Source organism: Drosophila busckii, chromosome 3L, assembly GCF_011750605.1.
Source record: "Drosophila busckii strain San Diego stock center, stock number 13000-0081.31 chromosome 3L, ASM1175060v1, whole genome shotgun sequence".
In the NCBI taxonomy this organism is placed as follows: domain Eukaryota; kingdom Metazoa; phylum Arthropoda; class Insecta; order Diptera; family Drosophilidae; genus Drosophila; species Drosophila busckii.
The window spans coordinates 3,536,802-3,558,138 of record NC_046606.1 but is presented as its reverse complement, the minus strand read 5'-3'; the positions used below and the strand labels follow the sequence as shown (position 1 = coordinate 3,558,138).

At 42.7% G+C, this 21,337-nt stretch overlaps 6 protein-coding genes across 8 annotated transcripts; 4 read left to right on the top strand and 2 right to left on the bottom strand.

Moving 5' to 3' along the window:
* Positions 1 to 6: 6 nt before the first annotated feature.
* Positions 7 to 727, bottom strand: LOC108598921 (glutaredoxin-C4). Its single transcript, XM_017985685.1, has 3 exons — positions 426 to 727; positions 266 to 370; positions 7 to 203 (listed from the first exon to the last, which is right to left on the bottom strand). The coding sequence occupies exons 1-3, from the start codon at positions 636 to 638 to the stop codon at positions 108 to 110; spliced, it is 414 nt and encodes a 137-aa protein (XP_017841174.1). The 5' UTR covers positions 639 to 727; the 3' UTR covers positions 7 to 107.
* A 416-nt stretch (positions 728 to 1,143) lies between these two features.
* Positions 1,144 to 5,687, top strand: LOC108600873 (tectonin beta-propeller repeat-containing protein). Its single transcript, XM_017988685.2, has 5 exons — positions 1,144 to 2,278; positions 2,334 to 3,736; positions 3,793 to 4,056; positions 4,118 to 5,396; positions 5,459 to 5,687. Exons 1-5 carry the CDS (start codon positions 1,193 to 1,195, stop codon positions 5,495 to 5,497), a joined length of 4,071 nt encoding a protein of 1,356 aa, XP_017844174.1. The 5' UTR covers positions 1,144 to 1,192; the 3' UTR covers positions 5,498 to 5,687.
* Positions 5,688 to 11,447: 5,760 nt separating this feature from the next.
* On the top strand, positions 11,448 to 12,591 carry LOC108601064 (protein FRG1 homolog). The gene is made up of 5 exons (XM_017988956.1): positions 11,448 to 11,535; positions 11,603 to 11,797; positions 11,857 to 12,055; positions 12,116 to 12,315; positions 12,371 to 12,591. The coding sequence occupies exons 1-5, from the start codon at positions 11,477 to 11,479 to the stop codon at positions 12,516 to 12,518; spliced, it is 801 nt and encodes a 266-aa protein (XP_017844445.1). The 5' UTR covers positions 11,448 to 11,476; the 3' UTR covers positions 12,519 to 12,591.
* A 90-nt stretch (positions 12,592 to 12,681) lies between these two features.
* LOC108601063 (protein inturned) lies at positions 12,682 to 15,586 on the top strand. Its single transcript, XM_017988955.1, has one exon. It carries the CDS (start codon positions 12,923 to 12,925, stop codon positions 15,515 to 15,517), a length of 2,595 nt encoding a protein of 864 aa, XP_017844444.1. The 5' UTR covers positions 12,682 to 12,922; the 3' UTR covers positions 15,518 to 15,586.
* A 192-nt stretch (positions 15,587 to 15,778) lies between these two features.
* On the top strand, positions 15,779 to 17,151 carry LOC108600775. 2 transcript variants are annotated; one of them, XM_017988544.1, is made up of 4 exons: positions 15,779 to 15,809; positions 16,047 to 16,226; positions 16,292 to 16,738; positions 16,802 to 17,151. In XM_017988544.1, exons 1-4 carry the CDS (start codon positions 15,791 to 15,793, stop codon positions 17,137 to 17,139), a joined length of 984 nt encoding a protein of 327 aa, XP_017844033.1. In that variant the 5' UTR covers positions 15,779 to 15,790; the 3' UTR covers positions 17,140 to 17,151. The 2 variants fall into 2 exon arrangements, with proteins under 2 accessions (XP_017844033.1, XP_017844032.1); XM_017988543.1 differs by lacking the exon at positions 15,779 to 15,809 and having other exon boundaries at positions 15,843 to 16,226.
* Positions 17,111 to 21,173, bottom strand: LOC108600774 (insulin-degrading enzyme). 2 transcript variants are annotated; one of them, XM_017988541.2, is made up of 13 exons: positions 21,019 to 21,173; positions 20,827 to 20,955; positions 20,632 to 20,766; positions 20,272 to 20,542; positions 19,985 to 20,213; positions 19,726 to 19,928; positions 19,582 to 19,667; positions 19,061 to 19,520; positions 18,647 to 18,997; positions 18,360 to 18,591; positions 17,801 to 18,300; positions 17,529 to 17,738; positions 17,111 to 17,465 (listed from the first exon to the last, which is right to left on the bottom strand). In XM_017988541.2, the coding sequence occupies exons 1-13, from the start codon at positions 21,099 to 21,101 to the stop codon at positions 17,232 to 17,234; spliced, it is 3,123 nt and encodes a 1,040-aa protein (XP_017844030.1). In that variant the 5' UTR covers positions 21,102 to 21,173; the 3' UTR covers positions 17,111 to 17,231. The 2 variants fall into 2 exon arrangements, with proteins under 2 accessions (XP_017844030.1, XP_017844031.1); XM_017988542.1 differs by lacking the exon at positions 21,019 to 21,173 and having other exon boundaries at positions 20,827 to 20,973.
* Positions 21,174 to 21,337: the final 164 nt, after the last annotated feature.

Sequence of the window (21,337 nt, the reverse complement as noted above, 5' to 3'; positions counted from 1 at the left end):
ATATAATGACGTTCTTTTATCTCAAATAATTGGAAAACTTTATTAAATTAAAACTTTACAATTTGCACTATTTAAATTAAAATATACAATTCTTTAAGTCGAGCAAACTATTCGAAATATTTTTGTAGCGTTCCCATCTCGTACATTTGCTTAATGTCCGTGCCGCCGCCAACAAATTTGCCATTAATGAAGACACGAGGGACCTGGAACAGTTGTTTATATATAAATATAATAAAACAAATGCATATGCAAAAGATATTCTTACAGTGCGAGCACCAGTCATTTCCCCCAAAACAGATTGAATTTCATTGCCATCCTTACGTGTGTTAAGCTCCACTATCGTGGCATTGACATTGAGCTTTCGAAATGGCTGCAAATATAAAAGCATAAGCAAATTGCTTAAGTAAAAGCTATAGTTTACATACCTCTTTGGCCATTGTGCAGTAAGGACAGGTAGTTTTGCTGAATATTGCTACCTTATTATTGGCAATTGTGTCGCGCACGAACTGAGCCTGTACACTGTCCATGTCAACGTTTTGCTTTGTAAAACTATTGCCCATAAAATCCAAAAATGGGGGATAGGTGAACTTTCGCGGTTTTCTTGAGTACAAACGTAGCACGGTTTTTGCTATGCTCATATAACGGATGCTCTCTAAACTTACAGTTGGCAGAATTAGAGGTGAATGTCAATAAGCAAAAACAATGTCTGATAATCTTGTTGCTCGCAGCTAGAGCTGCCAGATGGCGCAGAAAGTGCTCACCATGAAATTGATATCATTACTAATCAAAAAGCCTTATGTGTATAATCTATTTGAAAGGCTGCATTATACAAAATCAGTATTAATTAAATTAACTGACAGCATTTTCAAAATATCTGATAAGTTTTAGTTTGACTATGTGGCATCATGATGGACTTAAATTGCCGCCTATTTCAAATAAATTGTTAAAATTAAAAGTAAGTATTTATTTGTTGTTTAATAAATCTTGAATAAAATTAAAACTAATTAGGAATAATTGATTTACTTGTTAATGCGATGTGTTGGCAGTTTACAATCAGCTGATACATATCTGATTGACGTGTGGCAACTTCGGCCCTACTTGAACGGAAAATCAATTTTTTTTATACTCACTCCGAACAATGGGAAAACAAAGACAGGCAGCTACTGCAGAGGTATAATATAAACAGAGTGCAATGCCCAGTAGTCTTCTCTTTGCCACCAGCAGTGAGGGCCGTGTGCATACACTATCCACCAGCTCCACAGGATGGCGAGAATTCCCCTATCTGGGCTTGGAGTTCAAAAAAATCAACGCCGTGCCCAACTACATGTGGGCCATTGGGGGCGACAGGCAGGTGTATGTGCATGTGCATGGCCTGGACGTGCCCATACGCGTTAAGGAGGAGTCGTATGAGAACGAGCGCTGGCTACCTATTGAGGGATTCTCAAAGACGCTGCTCCCCACCGATCGCTACAAGTACTCTAGCGTTGATGGCAGCATTGAACGCAGTGTGGACAAAATACGCCTGCCTTCCATGGCTTGGCAGTGGGACGGTGATTGGCACCTGGATCTCGAGTTGGACGGACAGCAGTTGGCCGAAGACGGCTGGATGTACGCTTTGGACTTTCCTGCCACCTATTCGGCAAAGAAGTCGTGGAACTCGTATGTGCGGAGACGCAAATGGATACGCTATCGTCGCTACGCTGCTCTGAACAGTTGGTGTGCTGTAGCGCCGCTGCACAAGGATCCTACTCAGGAACCCTTTATTGATGTGGCAATAGGCGGAACACAGGTGCCCAATGCTCGCGCCGGCACGCTTTGCGTCTGGGCCATAACCGCACATGGTCGTGCTATGTTTCGCAGCGGCGTTACGGCATATTCTCCCGAGGGCTTGGCTTGGACTGCAATTAATACGCCAACTGGCAGCGAGCTGGCACAGATTAGCGTCGGTCCTACAGGTCTTATTTGGGCTGTGCTCTACAATGGCCGTGTTATAGTGCGCACAGGTGTCACACGCGACAATCTGGCTGGTGAAGCGTGGCTGGATGTGAAGACACCAGTAGCAGTAAATGGACAGACCGATACGCCACGTGGCTTACGCATCTTGCAAGTTTCCGTAGGCACAGACGCCGTCTGGTGCATTACCAATGATAATCACGCCTGGTTTCGACGAGGCATCAAAGGCGCTGCTGCTGGTATTAGCGAGGATGCGGCTATTGGAAAAGGTTGGGTAGAAATGGTGGGCAACCTATCAATGATCTCTGTGGCGCCCAACGATCAGGTAACAACAAAAATATATATATATATATGTATTCTAGCTTAATGTAAACTTTTAGGTATTTGCTGTTGGAGCTGCCGACCGTGCCATCTACTACAGATCCGGCGCTAGTGCTGCCGATCCCACTGGCAAAAAGTGGCTTAAGATACAGTGCCCAATGCAAATCAGCCGCTCTTCTAGTTCCTTGTCCATAGTATCGCGCAAAAGTGGTGGCAGCAGTTCCACGCCTGGTTCCAAGCATCAGAGCTTCTCAAATTTGTACTCAAAAGAAAAGGAGAAGGGCGTTGTGGAAACATGCGCCCTTATCGAAACAGTCACTACGCACAGTAGCTCATCCTCCAATAATGGCCTAAACAGTCGGCTCAAAAACGAGCGTTGGAAACTCAGCGCCGATTCGCCGCCGACCATTGGCAGTCTAAACTTGAACGAGCGCCACAAGCAACGGTCCACGGTGCTGCGAGAGACTTCCGCGCATGCATCGAGTGCGCCGGCTGCTGATATTGCCGAGATTACCGGTAAGTTTGAGACGCAGCTGAAGAATCCACGTGCCTGGTCTCCAGTGCGCAGTGTGGGCTCAGTTGTGGGCATGGAGGCGCATCCGGAGAGCGATTCAGCTGTGTTTGAGTCGGAGTCAGCGCATGGCTCTGATGCTTTTTTGGGCGAAGACGATCACAATGGCTCGCAGTTCTGGACAGAGTGCGCGGTCATGTGGAGCTGTGTGGCAACTGGTGCAGTTAATGTGGATGCTAACAACATACCCAACTGGTTTAACGATCATCTGAACAACGATGGCAAAACCGATACGAATCCCAACTGGCGCAACCATATACTCGACAAACTCAAGAATCGGCAGCAGAGATTGGCCAAGATGCAACAGACGAGACACTTCGAGAAGGCCGTTGAGCTAAGCTCCTGGGTAAAGTCGGCTGAAGCTCGTTATCAGCATCCAGCTGGTGACTATGAAGATTGCCTGATTGAGCTGGAGTGGGTGAGCGGCAGTAGCTGCAACAGCAGCTTGGATAAGGAGTCAGACAATGACAGTGACTCCGGTACCTTTAGCGTGCTCAGCCCCGATGGTGCCTCCACCAAAATACAGTTCACCCTTTCCGATATTACATGCGTGCAGTGCTGCAGTGAACCTGGTGCTCCCCGCCTGGCTATACACGCTCTCCACTTGCCTCTCGGCTCCAGTCCGGTTAAGCTGCAGTTTGACAGTGATGCTGAAATGGAGGATTGGCTATCGCATTTGTCTTCCGTGTGCAGCCAAATCAACATGCTCATGGGCAAGCCGGCCAGTAATGCCATCTGGGCCACCAGCGAACTGGGCGATGTGTTTGTCTTCGATGCAGCCAACATGAAGGCGCAGCAGCTGGAGCGTTGCACCGACGGGCACGCTCAGTACGTGGAGCGCATGGACTTGTCTACCTGCGAGACGCCCTACTACAACAAGCTCTACAATGGGTAAGCATTACAGCAACATAAATGTGGCTAAAATTGTTTAACTCTTTGTCATTTAGCATGCCTATTGGCAGCGAGCTGGAGATTATGGGCTGTGTCTATGATGATGCCGATCAGATACGTTTCGATCTGCAGTGCCATTCGAATGTCAAGGCGCTGCCGCATCGCGTGGAAAAGTATCGCGTCATTGCGCTGCATTTAAATCCGCGTTTTAACGAGCGAACCACTGTGCTCAACTCCATGGTGGACTCGGAGTGGTTAGAGGAGCAACGCAATGACCAAATGGCCTTTGCACCAGGCGCCACGTTTACAGTCAAAATCAGGTAGCTAAGCTAATTTATACAAGTATAAACTAATGATATATTTCGTATAATATTTGTGCAGGGCGTTGACGCAGTATTATCAGATTGAGATAAACCACAAGCCATATGCAAATTATAAATATCGCGCTGACCCAGCGGCTGTTACCTGTTTGTATGTGAGCGGACTGGTCAAGTTGTTCAATGTCTCGTACCGTTCGCCCTCACTGATTGTTTCCATGCAACAGATGCACTGGCGCCAAATTGGCGGCCATATAAAGCGCATCTACAACAGCGGCGTCGATGTCGTTTGGGGCATTGCCTGTGACAATACGGCGTGGGCATACAATGGCGGCTGGGGTGGCATGTTTCTCAAGGGCCTGGAGGGATCCGGCAAGATAAACCCCATGACGGATACGCACACCTACTACGTGTATGAGAACCAGCGCTGGAATCCTATTAGCGGCTTTACGGCCAAGAGTTTGCCCACGGATCGGCACATGTGGAGTGATGCGAGCGGACGGCAGAAACGCAGCAAGGAACATACCAAATTGCTATCCACGCACTGCGAATGGATTTCAGACTGGGCCATCGACTATAACATTCCCGGCGGCGCCGATAAAGAAGGCTGGCAGTATGCCATTGACTTCCCAGCTACCTATCATGCTCGCAAGAAACTCACAGATTGTGTGCGTCGTCGACGCTGGTTCAAGAAGTGTCGTCTCAGCAGCAGCGGACCCTGGCAGGAACTCAGTCACTCGAAGATACTCGATGCTGCGCTTCAAGTCTTGGATGATGATGTGGACAGCGCTGTGAATGTGGATGACATGCCTGTGGCAGCTTGGGCAATTGCTTCTAATGGTGATGTGCTTGTTAGACATGGCGTGTCCACGTTGAACCCACGCGGCGACACCTGGGAGCACATTGTTAGCGATCAGCCGCTTATTGGCATCAGTGTAACCCCCAGCGGACAGGTCTGGGCAGTAGCGCGTAACGGCATGATCTTCTTCCGCTATGGCGTAAGCAAGCTCAATTCCAGCGGAGACGCCTGGCAGCAGGTTGAAGCACCAGCGGGCGTCACCTTCAAGGCGATAAGCGCTGGCCGCGCCGGCATCTGGGCCTTGGATAACCAACAGCGTTTGGCTGTACGCCGCGAGATCTCACGCACCTTTCCGGAAGGCTCGCATTGGCAATTTCTACCCAATGCTGCCAGTGTGGCGCCTCACACCGATACCCACTGCGGATTTCGTGCCGTATCTGTGGGCAGCGAAGTCTGGGCTATTTCCCTCAACGGCATCATTTGTCGTCGCTGCGGCATTACTAACGAGAATCCTGCTGGCGCTGGTTGGAACATGGGCATAGCGGTATGTGCACTGCCTTTTTTATTTTGTGTGCCACAATTTAATAATCATTTTCTTTCCTTCAGGGCCAATGGCAAAATGTATCCGTAGAGGGTTACATGTAAACATTCCGCTTACAGTATTTTTATGTAAAACATTAGCCAAGCCATTTGTATATTGAGTTGACAGAGAGCCACGCTGCGGCATGCCAAAGAGTCCTTTTCATTTCATAATTATTAATAATTAATTTGAGTTGATGCTATCCATTACATTGTCAGCTATTTAGTATGTGATGCTTTCAAATACAATATACATATGTATAATTATGTAACACGTATTCCTAATATTTACATTTAATTTATTTGCATTTACACATATTTGTATGTATTTAGCTAAGCCCGCCTGTAAATCGATATTCAATTATTTGCAAGTTGAAATCTCTAAATAAAAAAAACTTATTTAAAACCAATCTGCTTTTTGACTTTATTAAAGTTTTAAACATCAATAACATTCTATTTTAGGAGAAAAGAGTTTTAAGCAAATTTATGAATTACATTTTTAGCAATAAAGATAAATCCATAATAAACATGATTAAATTTTAATATAAATAAACAAATATATACAATTATACAATATGTATGAATTTCATTTGTATATGTAAGCAAAACTTGTCAGTAGCATAATGTTTGTAAAAAGAACGTGTAAGATTTCCAGTAAAAGTGTGTGTCTTATATAGAAGATATTGAAAACTGTGTGAGATCGTTCCTTGACAGTACAACGCTTTAAATGCTGCTGTTCAATCTATGTAGACATTTAAAGTTATTAAAATTAAATGATAATAATATCAAAAGCTTACCATATCTTCAAACAAGCTCCGCTTATCATTCGATTTTCGCAGTGATCTTAGCAGCTGATGCTCATATAAGCGGTTCATGATATGACGCTCCATTTCATCGACAGATCTTCCCAAGAAAATAATATCGATCGTATTTGATATGGCCAGGCAATACAGAAACATGAAAATCAATTCATATGTAGGAACTTTTGCACGTTCACTAAGCAAAACCATTAAACAGTGCATTGTGGTGGTGGCCACCTCTGTGACCATTCTGCAAATGTTTGATGCCCAAGAAAGTTTTTGCAGCTCGCTGCGCATTTCCAACAACAGTTGGAAATATTGCAGGCATTGCAAACGTTTCACTTTTTTCTTATAGCCAGGAAGATTCAAATACTCATCCAGGGTCTTAAGAAACTCTACGTGAAGAAACAATGCTGCATCACATACAAAATTGACAATCACTAAGCGTATATAATCTATCAGATGCACATAAAACAGGCCATCAGACATATTTATTATAAATCTAAAAAAAAATAATTCGCGTAGTAGATGAACTATTAATTTGCCCCACGGTACGTATACTTTACGCGCAAATAGAAGTTTATGCATGCTGCATGATTTTAAAAAACGATTTAAGAGTTTACACATATTTTCGCTTTTACTTAGTATAATCCAACCCACTAGAGCTAGACCTAAATGACGAATAAACAAAACATTTGCAACTAAATGCAGCAAGATATTATAGAAGTTAAACTTTTCGCTCATCCTTTCAGTTAAATAGCAATATGAGAACAATGTGAATGTTGGCCAAATATATAATATATGGAACAATTTGATGTATCTATGCAAGAATGTTGATTGCTCAAATTTACGCTTTTGGCGCACAAATTTAAACTCCTTAAGTCCAAGAATAGCCGTACAAATATCTAGCAAACGTAAGATAAGCGATCTACCCATGGTGATACGATACTGACTTTGTTGTTACCCATTTCCATCTGTTTTATACAAGAAACATACATGTGTATAATATGTACACCTTTATGTACGCCACTTGTAAGCAATTACTATACTGCCAACATAATTAAACAGAGCTATTATCCTTTTAGTATGTCGATAATTATGGAATGGCATAGGAGTATGAGGTACCGTAAACGATGTTATCAGTGAGTCAACGTTTTGTTGTTGATGTACAACACAACATATATTGGATGTACAATTTAACAATTGTTTTTAACATGCTACGTTTTGTTGTTAATGCATCTTTATTTAAAACAAACGCAAGTTGGCAGCATTGCTTTTTAAGCCATAACTTTCATAAAAATAATCCAATAATTGAATGTGTCACTGCGTTATGATGCCAAAGTTGCATCATTTCATTTCAGATTCTACAACTTACAAATTTTACAATTTTCAATGCAGTTTTAAATATAATCATCTAACAAGTCTAACAAGGCATGAACCTTTGAAATCGGACGCTATTTTGCTGAACTACGCCTTACAAAAAATTTGCCTTGTTTGTTTACTATTTTGTTCATAGCTTCTCCAAATATTTTTTATATCATACATCTTTAAGCTCATTTTAATTGTGCTTTCCACGCCATTATAAGGACGTATAAAACATTTTTTTAGCTGAGTTTTGGCTTTGCAAAGTTTGAAATTAAACAAAAAGTTACTCTTCAGCATTGGTTTCTCTTGCCATAACTTTTTAAAACAATTTTATTAATTCGAACACAAATATAGAATATTAAAATTAGTATCTCATGAGTAAATTAAACCTAAACATCCTTCAGTGCGTAATGCTTTTAGCTTCTCAAAGTTAGAAAGTGGTAAGAAATGAAGACGGCATCATTATTTTGGCAAATTATTGTTTTTGCAATCTATTAGACTTTCAGTTTTGAATGCAGTCTTATACTTAGAATCTCACGAGATCTACAAGTGCATGACATCCGCAATACAGACGCACCCATTTAAAGAACCTGGTGGACAGGCTAAATCAAAGTGCCCGATCACCTCTAACTTAATATTACTTGTTGCTTACTATTTTGGTTCATATTTCGCAAATAATTTTACTAAAGCAAAACACCTCCACTACAAAACCGATATCTTCACCACACACCCATAAAATGTTCGTCATGCCACGACAATCAAAGGTTTGTTTGTCGCACAATAGGTTGTTTATTGTACATAAAAAGAAGTATTTTTTAGCAAGTGGCTTCAATCAAGGCAACCAAGTGATTGTGCTAACGATCGAAACTAATGTGTTTGTCATGGTACATCACGAAGAAAGGTACTGTTTTGTATGTACATCAGTTACTTAGATTTGTTGTTTGTATATCAATACTGAATGTGTTATTAGGGTTGTATATAACTGTCAAACATACAGGATACCATTAGGTTGAGCTTGTTATACATAAATGAGATGACATATTAAATATAACAATAGACTCTCAAAGTTGATGCAGTACTGGTCTGCAAGATGCATAATCGATGGTCTCTTCCTTTACAATGAACCTTGAAGTAATGACGGCAACAACAACGATGTGTTGATCGACGGCAGCGAACACATATGAGAGTTAAGGCTGACGGCGGCAGTTAACATGATAATAATGAAAGAAATTCTCGACGCAAACCATTGAATATTGGAATGCGCGGCTAACCATGTTGAGTTTATTTGGAATGCGCAGGCAAGACCGAGGTTGCATTATGAGATGCGTATAAACCATTATTATAGGAAACTGCGCCGCGCAACAACCATTGATTATTGGAATGCGCGGCAAATATTGCCCCTTATAGGGAATGCGCGTATGCCCAATGATTATTTGAGGGAATGTCGCGGCAACCATTGATTTATGTGGATGCCCAACATTATGTATTGAATGCGCCGAGCAAAACCGGATAATTGATATCTGCACCGCAAAGACACTAAACCAATGATTATTGAACCTTCGCCCGAGACAAAACCTGTTGATTTATTGGAATGCGCAGCAAAAAACTTAGATACTAGCAGACCCCTAGCCGCCAGAGAATATATTGGATATGGCGCTGGCACTACCATGATTATTGGAATGCGCGGCAAAACCTTTGATTATTGGACTGCACGGCAGCAATCAAGATTATGGGAATGCTCGGCAAAACCATTGATTTATGGGATGCGCGGCAAAAACCATTGATTATAGGACTGCGCGGCAAAACCATTGAATATAGGAGCTGCGCTTGGCAAAACCATTTGATTATAGGAAGCGCGGGCAAACATTGATTTTAGAATGCGCGGGCACAACCAATGATTATTGAATGCGCGGCAAAACCATTGCATTAATTGGAATGCGCGGCAAACCTATTGATTTTTTGGGAATGCGCGGCAAAACATTGATTATAGGAATGGGCGGCAACAACCAATGATTATTGGAAAGCGCGGCAAAAACCATGATTATAGGATTGGCACGGCAGCAACCACTGATTATTGGAATTGCGCGGCAAAACCATTTGATTTATTGAGATGCGGGCAAAAACCACGATATATAGGGATGCACGGCAAAAACATTGTATATAGGACTGCACGGCAGCAACCATGATTATTGGATTGTCGGAAAACAATGATTTATTGGAATCGCGGCAAAAAACCATTGATATATAGGACTGCGGCGGCCAAAAACCATTGATTATGGACTTACTGGCAGAACCAATGATTCATTTGGGAATGCGCGGCCAAACCATTGATAATTGGAATGCGCGGCAAAACCATTGATTATAGGAACTGCACGGCCAGCAACAATGATTTTGGAAATTCGCGCAAAACCATTGATTATTGGAATGCGCGGGCAGAAACCATTGATTATTGGTCTGCACGGCAGCAACCATTGATTATTGGTCTGCGCGGGCACACCATTGAACTTATTGGAATTCGGAGGCAAACATTGATTATGGGAAATGCGCGGCAAAACCATTAGATTATAGGACTGCACGGGCTAGCAACATGATTTTGGAATCTTCGCGGCAAACCATTGATTATTGGAAATGCGCGGCAAAACCAATTGATTATAGGCTGCACGGCAAGCACCAATGAGTTATTGGTATCTGCACGGCAAGAACCATTGATTTTGGAATGCGCGGCAAAACTCATTGATTATTGGAATGGCTTGAGCAATAACCAATTGATTAATTGCATGCAGCCCAGCACATTGAATTATGGTCTGCACGGCAGGCAACTTGATTAATATGGGAAATGCGCGGCCAAACCATTGAATTATATTGAGAATGCGCTGGCAAAAACCATTGATATAATTAGGACTGCACCAGACAACACCTATTGATTATTTGGGAATTTTCGCGGCAAAACCTTGTTATTGGGGGGAATATGCGCGGCCAAAAACCATTGATATAGCTGCACGGCAGCAACCAAATGATATATTGGAATGTCGGCCAAACCTATTGAATTATTGGAATGCGCGCGGCAAAAACCATTTGATATAATGGAATGCGCGGCAAAACATTGATTATTTGGATGCTGCGGCAACAAACCAATGACTTATTGGAATGCGCGGCAAACACATTTGATTATTGGAATGCGCGCAAAACAATCCGATCAAAGCAGTTGCAGGAAATGGACTGCATACTTATGACGAGTTCAATTAGTAGAAAGAGGCACCATAAACAAGCTGGGGTCCTAATGTGGTGCTGATGTACAAAAAAATCAAGCAACATTTGGTTGTGATGTACAAACAAACAACCAATAGTTATTGATGTACAAACAAACAATCCTAAGGTAACTGATGTACATAACAAAACAACCTTTCGTTCTTGATGTACCAAGACAAACAACCATTAGTTATTTGATGTACAAGACAATGAACCTTTGATTTCTGATGAACATTGCTAACAATCTTTGGTTATTGATGTATAGACAATCGAACCTTAGGTTGCTGATGAACATTGCCAAACAACCTATTGTTGCTGATGTACAAAACAAACAGCTTTTGGTTGCTGATGTACAAACAACCTTTGGTTTTTTAGATAGATAGTAAATTACAGACCAATAGTTATCTAGAAATATACCTAAACTAATAGTTATTATTAATATGCTTTTATAATTAAATAAGAAATTAGAGACTGACACTTTCAAATCGTGAGTGCGAGTAATCGATCATCATTACGATTACATTAATATCGATAGTCTAGCTCTGATGCTCATCAAAAAACATGATAGTCGATACATCGTTGCTTTCTTACATCACTAAAACATAACAATAATAAATAAATAAAACAAATTATGTCTGACTACGATAATGTGCGTATAAAGAAGCTGGTGCTAAAGGGGGAAAAACATAAGTTAGTGATTATCTATTTTTCTAACAAGCATTTGCATTAATGTACTGACCATTTAATGTTTTTATAGAAAAAACAAAAAACGTAAGAAGGAAAAAGAGCACAAAGACGTAGAAGATGGTGCCGCGAAGAAAAGTAAGACTACTGTCGACGAAGATGCTGTTCAGCATGGTGGTTGGTGGAAGGCAACAACCGCGGCAAATATTGTAGGAACTGTTGCAATTGAGTTTGGAGAACGCTGCTATTTGAAGGCTTTAGATAATGGGTATAATAAGCACATAAAAATTGATTACAAGAGCATAACTAATAACCGTATCTGAACAGATTGTTCACATTGGGCGCTCCACATAATCAAGGCGATGGACCCGATCCGGAAGAAATCTTTACGGCGTTTCCCATTAACGAGCGCAAAGTCTCATTTAAATCGGGCTATGGAAAGTATTTAAAGATCGAAAAGGACGGCATGGTAACGGGTCGATCTGAAGCTGTGGGTAGTATGGAGCAATGGGAGCCTGTATTCGAGGTAAAGCTACAACCAACATATTTGTATTGCAAATATTCAACTATAAGATTTGGCAAGCAGGACAAACGAATGGCGCTGTTGTCGGAAACTGGGCACTTTATGTCCATTGATCCAGAGGATGACGCTTGTGTGGCTTTGCGCAAGAAGGTAGGGCAACATGAGATCTGCCTGGTGCGTACTAATGCTATCCAAGATGTTGTGATTGATGACCAACCCAAGGAAGAGAAGGGCGACTTGGGTGAAGTTGAGCGAAACTACGTGTAAGTGGCTTTAAATAAAAATCAAGCATATAAATTAATGTGGTTAACATTTTAGCAAAAAGTTTCAAAAGTTCCAGGACAAGAAGATGCGTATTAGCCAAAACACTGTTAAGGAGCTTGAAGAGGCCAAGGCTAAGGGATTGCTGCATGAAACGCTTCTGGACAGACGCAGTAAAATGAAAGCAGATCGTTATTGCAAATAGTAATAGTAAATAGCTTTGTAATTGTAAACGTTTATAAAGAAACCAAGCCAACCAACAAACAAATCAATTAAAATACTGCTTAATGCTTAAAAGACTAACAGCCAAAGAGAGCAGCTAAGAGCAGAGAGCAATGTCCAATGGAATTTACAACAACATCAAGAACAACCACCCAACATTAGCAGAGCAGCGTGAGACTGTTGAGTTGCCGCAAAACCGGTTTGTGGCTTGAGCTAATGGGCAAAGATACAGCTCGAGTTGATCTCTTAGTTGCAATTTGTTTGGGAACAGCGACGGAACGGAGCGCTCTCAAAAGCAAATATATATAAACAGCTCGATGTCTGTTTACCTTTTTTTCTTGCTTACCTAGCTCAAATTGTGTTTTTATTTGTGAGTGTGTAATTGAGATGCGTAAGTCGCAGGGCCTGCCCTTGCCGGGTATGGCACGCTTGGATGCTGCGGAGATTTACTCCACATCAAGCTCATCGCTCAACAGCTCCTTCAGCGATGGCAGCGATCTGGTCAATTGGGAGCAGTACGTGGCAGAAGACGGCAGTTTATTCTATGCCGAATATGTGGCAAGCGCCAAGTCGGTTGTGACCGAGCGCCGAGGCGAACTGCTGCGACGCTCGCTGCGCCTGGGAAAAAAGTCAACGCGACGGCAGCAGCAGAAAGATAAAGATAGAGGCCAACAGGGCAATAGCAGCAACAAGCACAATGGTAATCCGCCAGCCGAGCGTACAGACAGCGGCTTCCGCTTCTCAGATATTAAAAACTCGCACGCAAGCGCTGAGAACAACAAAGAACTGGAGCTGGTTATAACGGCCACAGATCGCTATCGCTTTGGACGTCGCTCCACGGCCGTAGAGTCCATACTGGGCTTTCGCGTGCTGCCGTTTCCCGACCAGCCCGAGTGTCTAATGGTGGACAGCTTTGTGCACGACATCAGCGCCATGCAGCACAACATTAAGCGAGGCGATTGGTTCAAGTCTCTCAATGGCATTGAGCTGTACGCCAGCAATGTGGATGAGTTGCTGCAGCAGTTTCTGGAGCCCACACAAGTATGCCTGCGTTTCCAAGGCAGTAGCGAGGCTAGCTGCACGGCCTCCGCAGAGTCAGGTCAGGCCGAAGCGCAATGTGAGCAAGCGCAGCAGGTGCGCAAGATTGAGAACTATGCCATGTTTGCGGAGCAGTTTGAGCAGTTGCTGCCCGCAGCTATGCTCAACGCGGATACGGATTCTGTAACGCCATTTGGTCTGCTGCTGTTGCCGCCGGAGTGCTATCAGAATGATCAGCACAAGGACTCGCTTTACTATTATCCAGAGACGCCGCTCACGAACTTTTTGTACAAAGCGCGTGGCAGTTTTCTCACGCTCTCGTCCGTGCTCAACGAGTTGCACACTGAGCCGCTGACATCGCGACTGCTGTGGGAACAGGTGCCCTACTATGTCAACTATCGTCGTCTAAATGGGTTTCTCGTATTGTTCGCCTATGCATCGCGCCTCTATAGCGCAGCTGAGTGCAGCCTACGCTCGGACGAGCTTATTGGTTACATCAGATTCTCGCTGCCTGGTCTGACGCCGGATAACTTTTCGGCCGGCGAGGATAGCACCACTTCCAGCGGACTTCGCCTGTTTCTACGCCATTTTTGCAGCATTCAACGTTCGCGTCTGCTAGCACATCCTCGTGGTGACGTACAGTTCGAGCACTTGCTGAGCGAATCCAAGAGTCTACCCTTGCCTAAGGAGGCTCAATTGCGCATATTCGATGCACTCAGCGAAATGGAGGCCATGGACTATCGCAACTGGAACGATGAACCTTTGACTACGCATCGCGAGTTCTTCATTTACGGCAGCGCCTTGTACTATGATAGCTTCCTGCTTGCCAGCCTGCTGCCCTCCGATGTGCGCCACAACATAGAGCTCTTCCTGCGTTGTCGTGGCATATTCGACTTTATAGGCACAGCGCCGAATGTTCGCGTGCGCGAGCTTTACATTTGGGAGGAGATTGTATTGGCCAATGCCACGGGTCGTTATTTTCTGACCGTGTGCTCGCGCAGTCATCTCATCCTAACTGTCATACTCAAGGTGTATGTGGATGCGCCCGAAATGGAGGCGTTTGGCTCAGTGCCGCCCTCGCTATTCTACATTGAGGAGATTCAAGAGACGTTAGATCATCTTATACAGTGCGGCATTGAATCGTTGGCCAAGTTCTGGTCGCTTTCAAACAAACGTCCCGAGGTGCTGGATCAGCAGAAGCTTGAGCAATCCGGCGACGAGCAGGAATCAAACAGTAAGCTGGAGGCGTTTCTTAAGCCAAAGCCGAGCGTTTCATATTCTGCCAATGCCAATGACGGCTCATCACTAGGTGGCAGCTCCATACACAGCCAGACGCCTAGCGAGGATGAGCTCTCGCGCCGTCGCCTCACTCCCGCCGATGATTCGGACAGCGGTTCGGACTGGGAGAACTTTGCCGAGCAGCATCCACTGCATTATGGGCTCAACTTAAACGCCGATAGTCAGAGCCAGATGACAACGTCGCTTTGGAAAGAGATCAACAATGTAGTGCCCGTTAAAATCTCTGCTGGCTGGCGGAACTCCATATTGCACTACGTCTACGTGGACATGGCCAATGGCATACTGCTCTGCCCGTTTACAGGCAGCGCTGAGCGCTTTCCCTATTTGTGTGAGATGCGCAGAGCTTGCCACATCATTCATGTGGTACTAGAGCGCTCCAAATATCATCGGCGTCAGCTGCTGGAGCCACCTAACGCTGCTGGTAGCCGTGTGGCGCCTGGGCACAGTAGCAATGATATAACCGTGGTCAAGGAGCACGGCATAACAATGGAAGTGGCAAACACGGATCAAACGATCGTTAAGTTTGTGGTGGTCGGGCGACTTTTTCAGTCGCCAGCAAAGGAGGTTTTTGTATGCCACCGCCCAGAGGTGCCACAAAATATGATTGAAATGGCCTTTAGATTATCATTTTTCCCAATGGGCTAGCAGCAATACTTTCCACCTACATATGTATGATAAGAATTTGTATGATGAGTTTTTAATAAAAATTGTAAAAAAAAAACTAAAAATTAACTGCGTTTTTATTTTAGTTAGTCAAATGTATATAATTTATATAATTTCTTTATTATTCCAACTTTTTATTTTTTGTATTTACAAAATTAAAAATTCTTTGTGCGTTTCATTTCATATCTTGAATGCGAAGAAAATAGTGAAACTATATTTAGCAGATCGTTCACACACGCCCTCCGTCATATATTTATGCTCATAAATACTCACAGTTATGTACCACATGTCAACGATTCATTTGGTAACAAATTCCCTAAAGAATCTCTGATTGCGGCCCCCTGTCCTTTAGTTGTCGCCCAGAACTCGGAACAATCGGTGTCACAAAGTGTTCATTAGTGCCCTAGTACGCGTGAGAATATTTCAAAAATAAAACTAAATAATATTTACATAAGTCCACGATTATTGGCGATGTCACATTGGTCTATAAATGTGACATGTGTTCTTTTAGTCACGGCTGTTGTGCTTGGAGAAATTGTTGACAACAGTCTGAATCCCGCGGAGCATGATGAAGCCAACTCTAAATTGCCCAGTGAGGTTCAAAGGGCTGTGTGCACTGTAAACGCCGGCGAGGTCAAAGCATCCGCGGAAGCAGTGACCACAAAAACTCTAAAGGGCGTTTGTGGATCCGGTAGGTGGACACACAAAATTAATAAAAGAAATGCAATGCATAATGCATTTGTTTGTCTAATTAAGATGAAATGAATCTGGCCTTTCGGAATCTAGAGGAGAAAATGTACAGTGAGCTGCGTGAAATCAAAGATTTGCTTATGAAGTTGCAAGCAGCGCCAAGTAGTAACTCTATAAACAACGCGCAGCTAGAGAAATTTACAACAAATAAGCCTTTAGCTAATAAAGTGCTGAAACTTGAGCAGATAGCTTTAAAACCCATCCAGGAGGCTACTACCAAGCGTCCAGCAATGTTGAAGAGTATCGAGGAGGATACCACCAAGCGAGCACCACAGTTAAAGAGCATGGAGTCTGCCTTGGAGAGAGAGCAAGAGATATTTAGGTTCAACAATACCATGCTGGCAGATCAGGACTTTCAGTTATTTACTTATTATTGGAAGCTAGAAAATGTCACTGAACATATCGACGATGTTGAGACGAAAACCCTCAAGAGTCCTGTATTCAGCATAAGAGGCGAGTAATAAAGCTATACTATATGATTGTCAAATTGCTAATGCACTCTCAATATATAAACAGGCAGAAATCTCCAACTCAAGTGCACTTTTGGGCATTTACAACGCGAGCTCATAATGCTGCAGCTCGCATTGGCGCAACCAGCTCATGGACATGGTAAGGAGAACAACATTATACTGGACATGGGCGGGCAGTATAAGCAACTGAAATGGGCAGAGCATTTGCCATTGAAGCACAAGATATCGCTGCTTGATCAGCATGCAGGTCATCGACACACAGATCTAAGCTCGCAGGAACTGAACAAATTGGATATGGGATTCTCTATACCAAACAGCGCAGTGCTGGGCAGTAACTATGTGAGGCACAACTCGCTGTTGATACAAATTATTTTATATTTGTGAAAATTTATACAATTTATGCAATACATACAATTAATTCGTTAAAACTCACACCATTAGCTATTGCCGCATTGTATGCCACAGACTGCAGCTTCTTACAATTTGCTGCGTGCTCCCTTGGCCTTGATATCCAGGAACGGCACCGCAATTGGGTACAGTTCCTTGCAAGACTTAAAGGCCACAATATCGCTAATTGGCATATGACGCTCCATCGGGGTAACTACAGTTTCCTCTTTCTCCGCTGAGTCGCCATCACCTTGATCCTTAAGCGTAGACACTATATGCACGGATAAAACTCGTCGTTCGTCACCATCCTTTGCAATGAATTTCTGCAATCGAAATATTAGCTGTTAGCTGTAATTTCTTATTAAGCTTTTTATATTTGAGCAAACCTTAAAGTAGTCCACAAAGTCGTTCTTTGTAATCTTACGCAGAATTGCAACTTCGGCCTCTTCACGATCAAAGTGATAAGTTTGCATGGAAATTTCGCCATGAAACATACTGAACTGCTGAAATATTGTCTTGGGCTTCTCCAACTTCTTTACAATTAAGGCCTCCTTGTGGCGCTCGAACTCATCCTGGGGCATGTCCTCAATAACTTGCTAATTGTTTCACAAATTATAACATAATTAGTGACAAAATGATGCTGCTATAATATATTTACCATATATGTTTGTAAGAAGTTCTCAATGCGATCTTCAACAAATGAGGGATGCTTGGCCGACTGCACAATAATGCGAATGCCATTAGCGCCGTTTACTTTGCGCACTCCACTGAACACAATATAGCCCAGTTGCTCCTTTGTCCTGAGGCAATCATAACAGGGCTCTGAGAGCACTTGGGATACTAAATTCACCATTATATTTGTGTGATCTGTTTGTGCGCCACATTGCATATATAGCTGTATACAGGAGCTCTTGTGATACTCGTTCTCCTTCTCAAACAAGTAACTATCTCCGGCTAATAGTTTGTACTCTCGTTTCTTAAGCATCTGGCGGGCTAAGATTGGTAATTTGGAGGCATTTGTGGCCTCCAAGCGTTTGTTGACACGTCCAGCGATGTCTGAAGCTTGTTGCTTGGTCACGTTGCCAAAGATGAAGCACTCCGTGTGCAGCCGCTGGAAGAATTCCTTGGCAAAATTTTGCACACGCTCATACGAAACAACTGCAGTAAAAATGTGTAAGATAGTGAAAACCCTTTTCTCATTTATATACTTTACTCACGTTCCATAGCATCCAAGAGTTCCACATTTGCCCAGGCGTTTTCGGTAAGCAACAGAGCCAGATAATAAATGGAATGTTGATAGGGCTGCTCTGCTTTAAAGTTCTTCAATGAGCGTATGTATTGTTCCTTGAGTATATCGAAGCGCTTTTCGTCAATGCTAAGGTCAAATAAATGATCAAGCAGTTTCTCGAGCAGCACCACCTGCTTGTCATTAAAGCCACGTATGGTAAACTGTAATAAAAATATAAAATTATACATCAAGCAGCGACAAATTAATTGCACTTACATCAATGCCACAGGGCTTGGTGGTAACAGAAAGTTTTAGGCTGGCAAGCTCTGCATCGTATAGATATTCATTAAGCTGATCTTTCAGCAGCATGATCATCATATGATTTAAATTGCAGTTTAATGGATCCAAATAGGCAATGGGATTGGACATATCAAAGGTCATGCACGCTTTAGGCTTATTAAATTGATTGTCCTGCTTGTGCCAAACTCGTAGAATTGGTGTGTCCATGATGATTGTTGGGTGCTTTGGCGCATCGCTGGGCACATCAGCTATGTCAAAGTTTGTGGGTATAAAGCTGTTGGCCACTGGCATCTTTAAATTCTCATTGACACAACAACTTTCCCAAACCTTAAAATGTTAAAAAAAAGTTGATTAAATTAAGTTTTTGGCTGGCAACCTGTTTAAACTAACCTTCAACGTCTTGGCAGGTATACGCTCCAATCCATATTTTGTTCTATAATATGGCTCTTCACGATCAGTTGACTGCTCATAGCTCTGACTAACTAATGAGATTCGACACTTTGCAGGCAGCAGCTCATCGAGAAGTTTTTTGATTAAGTCGGGGCGCCACTCATTACTCATATATGGCGCAATAAGTACTTCTTCCAATGGGAATATTTGCATTGAGGATGCTGATGATGTGACCAGGTTCTCGGGCTGTTCTTTCTCCTTGAAACGGAAACGCATTTCGTTAAGCTTTACGCATTCGTCAAATATCCATTTCTTAGGACCCTCTTCTCGCAGCATTTGCAAATACTGGAATATTAGATGCACTATATCATCAACATGCTCTAAGCCCTCCTGGGTTAAGTCCACCACAATATCGAAAAATCCAAAGCCATGGTGTGTACTCTGATGTCCAGCCATTAAACTGAAAATATATAGGTGCGTGTTATTTAATCAGACACTTTTTCTGCTCTTTCCGAACATACTCATTGCACCAGCCAAGCCTGCGTAGCTCCGACAATATGCTGCCCTTGCCCTCGTGTCCAATCAGATGCGTCAAATAATTGTCAGGCTGCAAGAGATTTTAAGATCAATAAACGCCCAGAACTCTTAAATGTATTAATACTTACTCCAGATTTGTAATATTGTGTTAAGTCGTCGGTTGTGAAACTTATTGTTAATGAGCGTAGATCCTTGATGGGAACAATTTTTACTTTTTGCGCATACTGATCCTCTGCATACGGATGTCGTGGCCATGTTGGCACTTCAACGTTTTTATTTTCAATCTCGGAAAACTTTTCTATAACCATTTCCTCCAATTTGTCCAAGGATTCTGTGTAGAAAATATTATTATCACATGCAGACAACACACATACAAACAGTAACTACCTTTGCCTATAACAGCCAAGCACATGATGTTCGATGAGTACCACTTTTTGTGAAATTTCAACAGTTCATCACGCACATCGATGCCCTTGGACTTGGGTATCTCGCAGAGTGTAGCTTTATTGCCACTGCCAAATTTGCTGTAGGCATGATCAGGTTTGGCTAAATGACGCTGAACTTGCTTAATGCGCCAAAGGTCGCTCGAAAGATTCTTCTCGTGCTCAGAGTTTACCTATAAAATCAATTATCTGAGTCTGGTATGATAATGTGTGGTTTCCTAGCCGACTTACAGCATTTATTTCACGTTCAGTAGAGCTCGGCGTAAACAGCGGAGCAATGAAAAACTGAGCAAAACGATCTAGAGCGCCATCGAGCTTATCTGGGGCGACGTGAAAATGATACTTGGTCATTAGAGGATAAGTGACAGCATTGCTACTGCCGCCACTTTGTGACAGGTACGTGGTGTAGCCATTTTCGTGCGGATACTTCTCAGTGCCTAGGAAAAGCATGTGCTCACAGAAATGCGCCAATCCCGGCAGATTATCAGGATCGGACATGTGCCTGCAAATTGAAAGGAAACAATATTATAGCTGTTGCAACATGTACATATAGACTAAGTAAATGAATTGCAAGAGTAGTTTATAACATACCCAACCTGCACAGATAATGCAGCAGCCGAAACGTCAGTGGTTGGATCCGAGATGAGTAACACTTTAAGACCATTTTCCAACTGCAGTCCGCGGTAATCTCGTGCATCCTGCTGCGATTTTTCAATATTGTTTAACCTGTGGAAAGGCATTTTAGTGAGATTGTGTTGATGTTATTACAAAATATAACTTGTTTACCGCATTATAGGCTCGGATTGGACGGCCTTCTTAGCCAGCGTTTTTTCGTTGCCTAAAGTCATTTTTGGCTTATTAAAAGATGAAATCGATCTATTTCCAAATAATTTGTTAGTGCAGAGCTTGCCACCTCTGCCAAAACAATACAAAACGCTTAATTATGTTAAACACAAACTATTTATTTCACAAGCGTACTGTCTATTTAGAACAGCTGTTACGGCCACGGCAAAAATCGATTTGTGGTTGGAAAAAAGACACGTTCGTCCCAATAACATCATCAACTGCAGCCTCGAAAAAATAAAACTGCCAACGAAACTCCCGAAAATTAATTTATCTCGGAATTCTTTAAACTTTTAAATTTTACCAATTTGAAACTGTTCTGTTGCAACAAAAATTACGATGACTTAATAATACGCAAAACAAAACTGAGCTCATAGGGTTGTCATGTCATTACGTTATCGATTATTTAATTGGAAATATTCCGTTAGAGTCGAGCTGCTTATCTTAAGCTTTT

Bases quoted from the DNA above. Each gene is read 5' to 3' on its own strand.
- LOC108598921 (XM_017985685.1), bottom strand. From the start codon at position 638: ATGAGCATAGCAAAAACCGTGCTACGTTTGTACTCAAGAAAACCGCGA. The intron at 371-425 runs GTATGTAAACTA...TTATATTTGCAG, and splicing joins ACTGCACAATGGCCAAAGAG to CCATTTCGAAAGCTCAATGT. The intron at 204-265 runs GTAAGAATATCT...CAACTGTTCCAG, and splicing joins AAATGACTGGTGCTCGCACT to GTCCCTCGTGTCTTCATTAA.
- LOC108600873 (XM_017988685.2), top strand. From the start codon at position 1,193: ATGCCCAGTAGTCTTCTCTTTGCCACCAGCAGTGAGGGCCGTGTGCAT. The intron at 3,737-3,792 runs GTAAGCATTACA...TTTGTCATTTAG, and splicing joins TACAACAAGCTCTACAATGG to CATGCCTATTGGCAGCGAGC. The intron at 4,057-4,117 runs GTAGCTAAGCTA...ATATTTGTGCAG, and splicing joins ACGTTTACAGTCAAAATCAG to GGCGTTGACGCAGTATTATC.
- LOC108601064 (XM_017988956.1), top strand. From the start codon at position 11,477: ATGTCTGACTACGATAATGTGCGTATAAAGAAGCTGGTGCTAAAGGGG. The intron at 11,536-11,602 runs GTTAGTGATTAT...ATGTTTTTATAG, and splicing joins CTAAAGGGGGAAAAACATAA to AAAAAACAAAAAACGTAAGA. The intron at 11,798-11,856 runs GTATAATAAGCA...GTATCTGAACAG, and splicing joins TTGAAGGCTTTAGATAATGG to ATTGTTCACATTGGGCGCTC.
- LOC108601063 (XM_017988955.1), top strand. From the start codon at position 12,923: ATGCGTAAGTCGCAGGGCCTGCCCTTGCCGGGTATGGCACGCTTGGAT.
- LOC108600775 (XM_017988543.1), top strand. From the start codon at position 16,007: ATGTCACATTGGTCTATAAATGTGACATGTGTTCTTTTAGTCACGGCT. The intron at 16,227-16,291 runs GTAGGTGGACAC...TGTCTAATTAAG, and splicing joins AAAGGGCGTTTGTGGATCCG to ATGAAATGAATCTGGCCTTT. The intron at 16,739-16,801 runs GCGAGTAATAAA...ATATATAAACAG, and splicing joins TCCTGTATTCAGCATAAGAG to GCAGAAATCTCCAACTCAAG.
- LOC108600774 (XM_017988541.2), bottom strand. From the start codon at position 21,101: ATGATGTTATTGGGACGAACGTGTCTTTTTTCCAACCACAAATCGATT. The intron at 20,956-21,018 runs GTACGCTTGTGA...TTGTTTTGGCAG, and splicing joins ACAGCTGTTCTAAATAGACA to AGGTGGCAAGCTCTGCACTA. The intron at 20,543-20,631 runs GTATGTTATAAA...TTCAATTTGCAG, and splicing joins GCATTATCTGTGCAGGTTGG to GCACATGTCCGATCCTGATA.